This window comes from Erpetoichthys calabaricus, chromosome 3, assembly GCF_900747795.2.
Source record: "Erpetoichthys calabaricus chromosome 3, fErpCal1.3, whole genome shotgun sequence".
In the NCBI taxonomy this organism is placed as follows: domain Eukaryota; kingdom Metazoa; phylum Chordata; class Cladistia; order Polypteriformes; family Polypteridae; genus Erpetoichthys; species Erpetoichthys calabaricus.
This window is the reverse complement of record NC_041396.2, coordinates 258437196-258450356: the sequence shown is the minus strand read 5'-3', so window position 1 is coordinate 258450356 and position 13161 is coordinate 258437196. Positions and strand designations below refer to the sequence as shown.

The 13161-nt window shown below is 37.6% G+C and overlaps 1 protein-coding gene across 1 annotated transcript in view; it reads left to right on the top strand.

Annotated features, from left to right (window-relative positions):
* Positions 1-12796, top strand: part of dhh (desert hedgehog signaling molecule) — a 37076-nt gene extending 24280 nt beyond the window's left edge. Inside the window, exons 3-4 of the mRNA XM_028798113.2 lie at positions 1458-1719; positions 11470-12796. Coding sequence (XP_028653946.1) covers positions 1458-1719; positions 11470-12158 — 951 coding nt within the window. The 3' untranslated portion in view covers positions 12159-12796. The remainder of the gene's footprint in view (positions 1-1457; positions 1720-11469) is intronic.
* Positions 12797-13161: the final 365 nt, after the last annotated feature.

The following is a 13161-nucleotide window of genomic DNA, read 5'->3' as shown; positions in this document are numbered from 1 at the left end:
TGTTTTTGGAGAACACCAAGTAAACCTATGAGGATGCAGGGAGGAGGTACAAATCCCACACAAACATTGCCTGAAGCAGAATTTTAAGCCAAGATTATGTAACTATGAGGCAGCACCACTAATGAATGCATCATCTGGTCACACTTGTTTACAAATTATTAATACAAAATGCAGACTGAAAGGCAAGGATCTGTTTCTGTCATAGACAACAGACAATAAAAAAAATGGTAAAAGGCTGAATTTTGGGTGAACTCTTCCATTAAACTGAGTGAGGGAAACCAGTTAACGGGACATATGAAGAAAGAAATGAGACAATGAGTTATAATTTTTTGCAATGAATCTCAGTGACAGTTGATTGCCATGTAGCGTGTTTAACATATACCAACACAGTGACAAGTAATAGCTAACACTGGAATGCGTAAGTATGATTGCATACACATGTAGTCATCTGTAACTATTATGTTTTATTTATCTCTTCAGTACAAAAGCAAATCTCAGTCTAATACTGAGTGTCATCCAAACCAGTAACGAACCTGCAGCTGGAACAACCAATCTAGTAGGTCCTGCACAAATAAAGTAGGTGAATACAGTTGGTGAAGCACAAGAAGAAATAGGAGATGCTGCTAGAAAACCTACCATTAGTTTTGTCTTTTTTTTTTGGGTATATGTCTTTTTTTCCCTATAACTCTACACTATTTGCTGCACTGTTCATCTGCCTTAATTTTTCACTTTAATGGTTTAACATTACCACACACTGCAACAGATAGGAAGTTAAATATTTATTTAACCTCCTATAGTTACCACTGTGAATTGCAGGGCACCATTTACTGACTTTACATCTTGCCTGAAGAAGGGGCCTGAGTTGCCTCGAAAGCTTGCATATTGTAATCTTTCTAGTTAGCCAATAAAAGGTGTCATTTTGCTTGGCTTTTCCCTGACTTTATATGATATGTAGTTAGCAGTTAATGGCCAGGATAGATTCAATACTACCCAAAAGGGAACAGCAATAGCACATTGTCCAGCCTTGGCATGCACCTCAGCTTTGGTGATCCACCCTGAGCCCTTAGAGAAATGATATTCCCAAAAACCATTGACCTTTGAGACTTGATGTAGATAGGACTAAGAAGAGAATTCATTAATAGTAACCACAAGTTAAATACTTAGAGGCAAGCTCCATGGTGCTAAATGTTACATACTAGAGATGCCAGTGTCTAAGGTCTGCATCATTTGCCATTTGCTACTGGTTCATCAACACCAGGAAACAGTGTACAAGCTATCGGGCTTGTATCATATTATAATGTATATATAACCTTTGTGACACAGTAGCATTTGGGTCCTGCTACTGTATTAGTATGCCTAAAAGATTTCTTTAAATCTTTGTTACTTTCTTTTATTACCTGGTTAAACACCATAACTCTATTATTTCTTCTTAATTTATTTTACTTCTTTTTGCACAGCGCTGTAAAGACTGCCTGAATTCACTCGCCATAGCAGTCATGAACCAGTGGCCTGGAGTGAAGTTGCGGGTGACAGAAGGCTGGGACGAAGATGGAAATCATGCACCAGATTCATTGCACTATGAGGGACGGGCAGTTGACATCACTACATCAGATCGTGATTCAAGTAAATATGGGACCCTGGCACAACTGGCAGTAGAGGCAGGATTTGACTGGGTGTATTATGAATCAAAATCACATGTCCACTGTTCTGTCAAGTCAGGTAATTCAGCTTTTCCATGAAATAAAATAGAGGAAATGAACATTACAACCAATTTTTAAAATTGATTAGATAAATAGATAAGTCAAGAGAAAAGGGGAGAAAGGAAACTGTCAGGAAAACAACAAAAGAGGACACCAGCACAACCACTGGACCAGAAAGAAAAAGCTTGAGGAAAAGGGAAAAGATTAAAGAGCCCTATGCTGCTGACCAATAGCAACCCAGTTCCTAACCAGTAGTACAGTAGATAGACACTTCCAGATATTACAATAGGATAAGCCATTAATCTCCAGTAAACAAAGTTCCACAACCACTGTATTATAGAAGGAAGACTTCAGAAAAATTAGAAAATGAGAAATCTGTGAATTTCCAGTTAGACGTCAATACCAGCTTAGCTGTAGTGATGCACAAGGAGAAAAGCCATCATTAAGTGAGAGAGAGAGAGGGAGCAGAAAGATCCAGGACACAAAAATATAGGATGAATTAGGGATATCAATAGAAAATTCCACAACATGTATAGTAAAGAGGAGAAAGCAAGAGTCAGTAGCCATCCCATAATATTAAAATTCAGGATTATAGTATAAATATAAAATTAAATTTATGGGTGATGGGGCGGCACGGTGGCGCAGTGGGTAGCGCTGCTGCCTTGCAGTAAGGAGATCTGGGTTCACTTCCCGGGTCCAACCTGCATTTTTGCATGGTCTCTCTGTGTCTGCGTGGGTTTCCTCCCACAGTCCAAAGACATGCAGGTTAGGTGCATTGGCGATCCTAAATTGTGCTTGGTGTGTGTGTGCCCTGCGGTGGGCTGGTGCCCTGCCCAGGGTTTGCTCCCTGTGTTGGCTGGGATTGGCTCCAGCAGACCCCCGTGACCCTGTAGTTAGGATATAGCGGGTTGGAGGATGGATGGATGGAATTTATTGGTGATTTGGGTAAATGGAAAATATTTATATAAAATGAAAGGTCTCCTATTTGTACTAGTACTTACATATATTTTTTGATAAATATATTCCCCAATATAGCAGATATTTATTGAAACATTATTTTAAATTAAGCTGTTATTAAATTATCCTGAAAATAAATTTTTAATATCAGAATTGAGATATTACTGACTGAAGATATCATTTTAGCATTAGAAGCACAAGGGTGCCAACTTAAATGAAAAATTTTCTTTGGCAATACATAGAGGACAGAGAAAACAAGGTTCAAATAAGCCCCTTTTGGTAAAATTCTGGTGTGGCGTAAGTTGTAAAGAAGCTGGAGTCTGGTTCAAATTATTGATTTCTGTAATAGGTAGTTTTTGTCAGTGGAGAACATTATTATTATTATTGTTGTTGTTATTATTTCATGCCTTTATTTAAGGCAACCTAAAAGTTCAGAAAAGTATATTGCTATTTATAGTTTATTTTTTCAGGGTCACACAGTAAGTTAAACTAATATAAATAGATAAAAGTCTGCATGAAGAGCAGTGTACTGCTGCAAGAACAGCTCAAATGAAACAAGAACCCATTAGACAAGATCTTTCTGAAAGGAAACTGAACCTGATAGAAGGCAAAATACAGAAAGAGCCGGATGCTTCTTGTACTGACGTAAAAAAGAAAGAGTTGCGTAAATTTTTGTCAAATGTAAACAATTTGATGTTAGTAGGCAAATAAGAGGTGAATCTAAAAATAAAAGTGCATTCAAAGCCAAAACCAAAATTTTTGTGAAATGTAACTTCCATCCATCCATTTTCCAACCCACTGAATCCGAACACAGGGTCACGGGGGTCTGCTGGAGCCAATCCCAGCCAACACAGGGCACAAGGCAGGGAACCAATCCCGGGCAGGGTGCCAACCCACCGCAGGACACACACAAACACACCCACACACCAAGCACACACTAGGGCCAATTTAGAATCGCCAATCCACCTAACCTGCATGTCTTTGGACTGTGGGAGGAAACCGGAGCGCCCGGAGGAAACCCACGCAGACACAGGGAGAACATGCAAACTCCACGCAGGGAGGACCCGGGAAGCGAACCCAGCTCTCCTAACTGCGAGGCAGCAGTGCTACCACTGCGCCACCGTGCCGCCCGAAATGTAATTTCTCAACTGCAAAATGATTTTGTTTTTTTTTTTTGCTAAACCCTTTAAAATGATGTTTATTATATGTTACAGGTCGCTGACAGTTTTTTATTTCATAGACAATGCTTAAAATGTGATTTGTCCTTAACCTTATAGTCACCAGACTGTACTTTTTCAGAGTATCTATTTACAAATCCTGTTTTCCAACAGCAGACTAATAGTACAGTTATCAGAATAAGGATTTTTCCTTCACTTACATTTTCTGCATGAATTTCACCCTACACTGCCATGGGGAAACTGAACTCCGGTTTCAGGTTATGGGTTTAACAACCATTCAACACAAGTAATAATCAAAGTTAATCATTCATTTACGACTAACATTCAGTTAATCAGAAAGCGTACTGTTTATTACAGTACTGTTGCTTCACAGCTCCAGAATTCTAAGTTCAGTTCCCAGCTTAGTTATTATCAGTGCAGTTTGCATGTTCTTACCACATATATGTGGGTTTTCTGAGCACTATGATTTTCTCACACATCACAAAAAGATATTTGTTACACAACATTAAAATGTTGTGTAATGCCACTGGAGGTTTCACCCTGCTGTGGGTGCATGGGTGAGTGTGCCCTGCAGTAGAATGGTACAAAGTTCAGGGTTGGTTACTGACTTGCATCTGGAGTTTTCGGGATAGGCTCCAGTCTTAATTAAAACATATTAGACAATATCACTACAAATAAAAAATCCTCAGTCAGCTATTTATTTACTGTATGTCAACGGCAATATAATTCTTATTTGTACAGTAATTGCCCTCTGTAAAGCAACCAAATACGTAAGACATATAAGACATGCAATGCACAAACTGCGCAACACATACAGTAAACACTATGTTGTAAACATATTTCATAACTACAGTACAACATTAACAACTCAACAGTAATGAATGAAATGTACTTTATTCAGCATACAGGTTACTATGAGGTGAAATCCAGTGCAGACTCCTATGAAACTTTAAAAGCTTGGTTCTTGAAGTTCTTCTTGCTGGGGAGTCTGAACAGATTCACAAGGAACCAGACAAAATTAATTAACAGTTTTTAAACCAGATGTCAATGCCACATCACTGGTACAGCAACAGAAGTCATAAATGCCAGATATGTGCTGCAGTTAGATGATTGACTTTGGAGAGAGAGTGCAACATACATTCAGTCAAGGCAATATATTCCATTAAACCTCCAGTGGCATAAACTGTACTCTTTGACCAAGTAAAATTTGATCCTGCCATTTGTTTGCATTGTTGCTGAGATTAAGCTCTTAGAAATCAGTTATCTTCAATTTCTGAACATGGTGCATCTCCCTCTTCCATTGACATTTGTGGCGTGTGTGTTATATGAAGATATTCAGGATACATACTAAATAAAGAAGCACTATATATAAAAAAAACACAGACCAACATTCTGTTTTCTCTGCCATTTTAAACAAGGCTAGTTCATCGCAACCAAAGAGTGTTAAGCAGCATATTGCTGTCATTGAAAACTAGGCATAACGTACAAAGCAAATCAAAAACAAGGAACACTTGAAAAGCAAGATACAAAATGGTAAACTGACACCATCTTATGACAAATAAATATACCTTCCTAAATACTGTATGTGTGTATCAGGATGATTGGTGGCTCTAAATTGTCCCTCAGTGACTTAGAGGATGTATTTTTCAGGTTGGCTCCTACCTTAAGCTAATTGCTGCTTTAATTCTGTCTTTAACTCACTTTGATTCTCTGATGGAATAAGAGCATTTGGGAAATGAATGAAAGGAATTTTCTGTGGTGGGTTGGCACCCTGCCCAGGATTGGTTCCTGCCTTGTGCCCTGTGTTGGCTGGGATTGGCTCCAGCAGACCCCCGTGACCCTGTGTTTGGATTCAGCGGGTTGGAAAATGAATGGATGGATGAAAGGAATTTTCCAATATAATCAAATTAAGATTAGATAGCAATATGTGTTACATCACAGTTGCCAAACTTCTTTAACAGGCTGTCATGATGACTTTAGTGTTTATGGATATTTATTAATATCCAAAAAAAAAAACCATGTAAAACGTTTTGGGTTTTTTTGGCATGAAAAATTACATTTTTATTAAATCTCTAAAATATAATAATCATACAAATAGTAATGATAAATAAAAATAGTAATATTAAATGAACAATAATAACAAAAATAATAATTACAGTAATAATAATACTATTAATGATGCCAAAACATTATATAATCTCAGAATGAGTCCTTCGTGTGGTAAATCTTAAAGCACAGTGAAAGACACAATCCAACGTCACAGTTAGGACAACAACAGTGTGTTTCTTTTTGGATTTTCTTTTCAGATTTATCAGTTTTTGAACAGCACACTGCACATGTACGAGTTGGATTCTGTTTTTTTCTCTGTTGGAAATATATAATCATTAAAATGTCTACCAATAAGATGCTCAGCACTGATCTGCGATGTGTTGGGTCAACCGTATCTCTTTAGTGGTAGTGTTAAAGGTGGATGTGCAGCAATTTGTTCTACAAGTTGGCATGTAAAGTCTGCATGAGATACAGTCTTGCCAGCTTTTTGTTTGTGTAACACAAATGAATTCCAAATGCACTGTTCCACCAGATGATGGAATATCTTTTTGTAGTATTTCCTTTGTTGCCTCCGCATAACGGGATAGAAAATCAATTTTTGATCTGCATGATCTGCGCCAGCCATCGTGCTAATGTACTCGACCACAGCACAAGGCTTCATAACCTGCTCATTGCCTTTTGCCTGCACAGTGACTGTAGCTGCATTATGCAAAGTGCTAAGAAGACAAACATCTTTCTTGTCCTACCATTTCAGCACAAGCACTCGAGCAGATCATATATCAAAGTCGGCACCAATGACATAACAAAGCCGTACTGCTTGTATTTCTGATCAAACATTAACTCTTTCCCTGTGTATGGAACAATATTCCAAATGTATCCTGTTTTAGATTCACAAAGTTTGATAAGCTTTATGCCAAATCTTGCTCTTTTTGACGAGATGTACTGTATTCATGACAGTCTGCCCTTATAAGCCACGAGACTTGCATTGATGCTTACATCGCAGTTCGGAATGTAAATGCTCTGTAATTTTACTACAATCGGCTGATACATCTCACAAATTTTCTCCAGTTTGGGTGCTTAATGGGTATTCTCATCTTCATTGTTGGTAAAGTGCAGATATTTGAGAATTAGTGAAAACCTACACTCAGACGTAACTTCTCCAAAGAACGGAAGCACTGACAGCACTTTTACAGCCCGAGTGATTCTCAGTTCTAATGCTTGCGCAAGACTCATCTGTACAGTTACCCAAGTGACACTCAGGACTAATGCTTTTAGCATGGTTTTTGTAGACCGAGTAACGCTTGGTCCTAATGCTAAGGAGGTTAAACAAAACTCTTACGAATAGTTATTTAAGGAAGTATTTTTAAGTAGACAGGATTTTGGCTTTGTTTTTTTCATATACAGTTTTTGCTGTTGACTTTTTAAAGTTCAGACGACTGGTATTTTTGAGTTCCTGGTTTAAACCCAATACCTGTTTTTGACTATTTTTTCATTTAGATTTCACTGCACCCTAGATTAAAAAAAATACTGTCAAGGGAGAACTTAATGCCTGGTTAATGCCAAACTCTGTCTTCTGAACAACTGAATAGCCACACCTGTCTATTTCATGGTATGAGAATCCATGCCAATTGGAGTTCAATTGAAAATACCAGCCTCTGAAAGCAGCAAAGAAGAGTTGAATCTTCATTTGAGACTTAACACCATTTAAATCAGTAGGTGCATCTGCAGTTTAAATTTAATTAAACTAAATGGTAACAAAGACATGACAAAAGCACTTCTTCATTTAGCACTAAGACTCACACTGGACACATTTTTCAGATGACTGAATTAAATTTTAATGGTGTTTGAAACAGGAAGAGTTCATGGCAGAATCAAATAACTGATCTTAATTGAATATATTGGCTTTCTTGTGAGGTTTTCACTCCAAAACACTACACCTTATCAGTGCAATCCAAGCAACAGAGATATACATCTTACACAGTCACAACATCAACAGATGAAGTTGCTCATCTCAATTTCAGAGGCATATCCTCTTTTACCATCCACCTTATAGCATCAAGTTAAAAACTTTTCCTGGTGTCTTTCAGAGAATAATGCATAAAATGAGCCCCATCTCCAAATAAGCAATCAGGGAACCAGTCTTTTAACATTTATTCTATGTATGCATTTCAAAGACAGATGTGTTTATCTATGTAATGAGGGAGCAACAAAAAATGAATCAGCTCAAATTTTTTAAGTAAAATCATTTTAAACTTGGCCAACGTGTACAATAAACTTCAAACTTCCTGTCATTGTATCACTCATACCTGTAGCCCACACCCAGCCCAAATGTGCAGACACACATCCTTGTGAAAACAGTAAAATGCTAAGCGTGCTGAGCCGGAAATGTGCAGTGTAAACTGGCAACAAAAGCAGAACAGCTGGGAACCCACAGATGTCAGCCTAGAGCAAGCTACTTTGCTTTATAAATTTCAGTTTCAGCTGGGAATTGGCGTATAGTAGCTCTATGGCAGGAATTCTATACAAACAGAATATTTATGATTTAGTATATATATTATTGGTGGCATTATATATTTTGCCATATGTAACACATAACTCTTAAATCTTAGTGTCTGATTGCTTGGTGATATCTGTTTTATTGTAATACCTATATTTTGGCACATAATTAAAAAACAAAGTAGAAATATGTGGACTGGGACAAATTACTACAGAAGAGAACAATTACATAAACAGACTAAAACAAGTAGAAAATCTTTTTTTAGATCAAATCTTTATTAAAGTTATCAATTAAACAAAAAATTGGACAAGGAAACCATCCATATAATAATAAAGTAGCTGCAATACCTAGTGTTTGACGGGTATAAATAAATGTGGAATAAACTGTCTTTGGAAATTCAACAGGGCTAAACACAACCCCAGGAGGAGACAAAAAGATGTACTCTTAAACAAAAGCTGTAATCCACCACATCAGTGAAATTGTAATCCAGGCTAGTTGAGAAGAAAACACTGTACCTGTGGTCTTAGATGGGATCCAACTTTGGCCACTACAAAACCTTCTGCATGCTGAAAGCAATGTCCTCCCATTAGCCTCCGTGCTTTCTTGCTGTCTGATGGGAATTGTAGTCCCAGGACTGGTTTTTGTGTTGCCCTCTCAACACCCCCATTGAAACCCCTCTCCCTGATATGCCATATAGACTATATTTTAAGTTGAACCAATTGCAGCATCATCAGTTCAGCAATTGTTGCATGATAGGCAGACAAACAGCTCACAATTGTATTTATATAGGTAGGAAAAATGCCAACCCACACTCTTAAAAATAGTGTTTCTGCAATGGCACATGACTGGGTTGTTTGGTTTCTCGTAGAACCATTGCTTGATAAAGAACTACTTCATTTTGGGAAGGGTTTTTTGCATATGAAACTTGCTCTTTGGGCTTTCAAAAGGTTCCTAATATGTGGACAAAATATAAATCTTTAATGTATAGTAGGCTACTTAGCAACAGTTCAAGAAAACCTGAAATTAGCCTGTGTTATTGTCCTTTTAAAATACTGAACCTATTGGTATTTCAAAAATATGTTATCATCTATTTGTGGCTACTTAAGTAATCTGTTAAAAGATCTAAGTAAAAAAGGGTTCTTGATGGAACCTTTATGTGAATGGTTCCCTTATGGCATTGTTGTAAAGAATCACCTTGGCACCTTCATTTTTAAGAGTATACCATTAACACCTTCACCCCACCTCTTTCTCAATTCAACCCTAGGAACAGCCCTGCTAGATTCACTTTACAGGTCACGTTTAAATGTGAAGCCCAAAGCAACTGAATAGAGAGAAGTACCTTGAGACCAATCAGAAGAAACATGGAAGTGATTCTAAATTAAAGATTAAGGATGCTGCGATGAACAACAAGCAATTGAGCTGGGACCAGCTGTATTATTTGTGACCCCTTGTTAATGTGTTAACCAGACATATCACTGATTCTCACCATGGAGAACCCTAGGCAGATTGAGAAGGGGGACTGAGAAAGTGAAAGGGAGTCAATGGCTTTCCATCAAGAGTGGCTAAAGAAAGTGTTGCAGCTGGAGTCCCTAATGATAAAAGGCTCTGCTGAAAATTAGAAAGATGAATGGAAAAAATGTGCAGAAGAAAGGGAATGTTAAATTAAAAAAGGGATACCAGATAAGAAAAAAAGAATTTATGCCTGTGTTTTAATGTAAATTCAATTGTACACATTAGCACTATAACATTTTTTGTTAAAATCCCAGTAACAGCATTAATGATGTGTTCCACGTTGTAAGAGAGTGTTGTAAAAGTGCTTTTAAATGATTATCAAATTAGACAGAAATATTTCAGTTATATGAATCAAAATTATTCTGCTGAAACCTTCCTTAAATAAAAATTTACTGCTAATAGCACTTAATGAAACATGGGCAAACTGCCAACACTGTACTAAATTAGACTTTGCAAATGCTATATAACTGAAGGAGAGGACTAGATATGATCACAGAATTCCATCATTGTGACAGAATACCTACTATAGTAAAGACTTTGCAGATTTTTTGTTACTTGGATATAATCAAAGCCAAACCTTAAAATTTATTGGATATTTTTTTTAGCCATCCATATGTTTACTGAAACTTGCTTGTCTAAGTCAGAAACTATTCCAGCAGTACGTAACATAGGCCAGAACCTTCTCAGACAAGGCTCCACACACAAACATCCACTAATTGAGAGTCATCAGTTAATCTATGAACCACACATGCCATTGGGATGTGGAAGGGAAACTACAGTACACTGAGAAAATCCCACAGAGTTACAGGGAGAACATGTAATAGAAAGTGGCAAGAACAGAAGTCATTCATATACACCCTCTAGAAGCAGTAAGATATCAAGATGTCTCACTCAAAGCTTTTTTTACACTATATATACTCAAACCCCATGGCAACCTTATGAAATGCTCCCACCACCAGAATACTGTTGCCTGTGCTCATTGTCTATGTCACTTATGTTTGATTCATCCTTTCAAAGATGTCAACCACTTTTCCCAAGCTTTATTCAAAATTCAATTTTTTCCACTGCACAACAGGGATTAATCTATTGTGGGTGACAAGTCAGGGACTAAATAGAAGTTAGTTTGACCACTGATGTACTTTGCACGATTACATTTTTCCTACACAAAATGGTACATGTGCAATACGTTTATCAATCAGACCTCATCATACTTATAACCCTCTTTTAAATCTACACAATGGACAACACTAAATACAGAATATGGATCAATGATGGCTAAGATAGGAGGATTACAACTAACTGGTAAAATGTCTGCAGGGATACCATTGCATTTAAATGGCCTGAGTGCTCATGCAAACCTGAGGTGCAGTTGTACAAGAGGTTCTGTTGATAGACGACTACTTCTGTTTGCATTCTTTACAGTCAGAATATTAAAATTATGTGTTTTAGTTTTCATGTCAGGTGACAGCTGGTTCAGAATATATATGTATCTGGTATTTAGAACATTTCTAGCAAAATAGCTACTGGGATTCCATTAATTTCTAAAAATCTAATTTGTGCTCAATTTTTTTTACAGATCATGCTGTTACTGTGAGAAAGGGCGGTTGTTTCCCTGGCACAGCTCAGATTTCCTTGTCTGACGGTCGACAGGTTAGTCTTTCATCTCTACAACCAGGAGAACGAGTGCTGTCAGTGGACAACTCAGGAAAGATTGTGCCTAGCCAGGTTTTGCTGTTTTTGGACCGGGACACCAGCAGAAAGGCCCAATATGTTGTACTTGAAACCAAGAAGGCTAAAATTAGACTGACACCTTCACACCTCATTTTTATGTCTCCCAACTGGACTACAGATACCAGTCTGTATCAGGCTTCATTTGCAAGCCAGGTCCAGGCAGGTCACTTTGTGCTAACTATACAAGAAGGAAAGCTTCAGCCTATCCAGGTGACAACTGTTTCAATGGACCATGTGGTAGGGGTGTATGCCCCACTCACAGAGCATGGCACCTTATTAGTGGATGGTATGTGGGTGTCCTGCTATGCCTTAATTGAAGACCATTCACTAGCTCACTGGGCTTTTGGACCCATTCGTTTCCTTTACCATCACTACTACAGGTTTGTGTCTAGTATGTACCATTCAGGCAATCATACTATGGGAAGAATTGAGACAAACTGGGATCAGGGTAGACATGATGGGATACATTGGTATGCCAAGATTCTTTATAGTCTTGGACATCTGATTTTGGACCCAGATAGATTTCACCCTTAATAGAGAGTAGTGGGAGCCTACATTTGGATAACACAAAGTGATTGCACTAGAAGACACCTTTCATACCAATTAAAGGACAAACTAAGACCATTAAAATGTGTCATAGTACTATCTTAAGGATGTCAACATTTTTTTCTGGCCTAAGAAATACTGCATCCTATCTGCATGAGATGAAGAGAAAGGAAGTGGAAGCAGATTTAAGATTGCAGAGTCCTGGTGAACACTGTTCAAGATGCTGGAAGAGATGTCTTAGGAATCATAAAATTCTGTGAACATTCATTTGGCCTCCAACCCTTCTGGTGCTCATTACTCACTCATTCTGATTTGCACTTAACAGAAGCACTGGGAGTGGGAGGTTTTGGGCCTTGTTGATTAACTGAGCATTCAGCAAGGTCCAATAAAGAGTCAGTCCACCATGTGGAAGATCCTTGCCAAACATCATTACATCTTCCCAGAAGGGTAGAATGAGTGGATTGTCCCCAAATGGGAAACATTACTGTTTCCTTTAGAGCATGCACTGTAAACATAGCCTTCTGTAGTAAGAAGGGCAGTCACTCAGAAAAACATTGCATTGATGTAATAGAGAATTTAAGACAGCCTTTTGATTCATTTTTATGAGAATGGTAATATTTACAGGAAGAGAGTAGAGTATAAAATAAGGTAACATGGAAAATTGTCAAACAGAGCCTGGCTGTCATCTGCTGTGGTTTAGATTCCAAGTTAATATTGTGTATACAAATGACCAAAATAAATATATATATTATATATATATATATTATATAAAAAAATTTGGGGTCGAAACGTGATCATCTCGGGTAGACACTTTGAAGTCCCGCGAGACAAGGAAGTGAGACAGAAGGACAGCTGCTGTACAGGCTTTTAAGAGTATTACATACCCTTTATAGGAAATATGTAAAGTTAATAATAATGACTTATTGATGAACTTTGTGCTTGTAAAATGTAAGTGAGATACGGTGTGTTCTTTTAACTTAACACAGTCTTC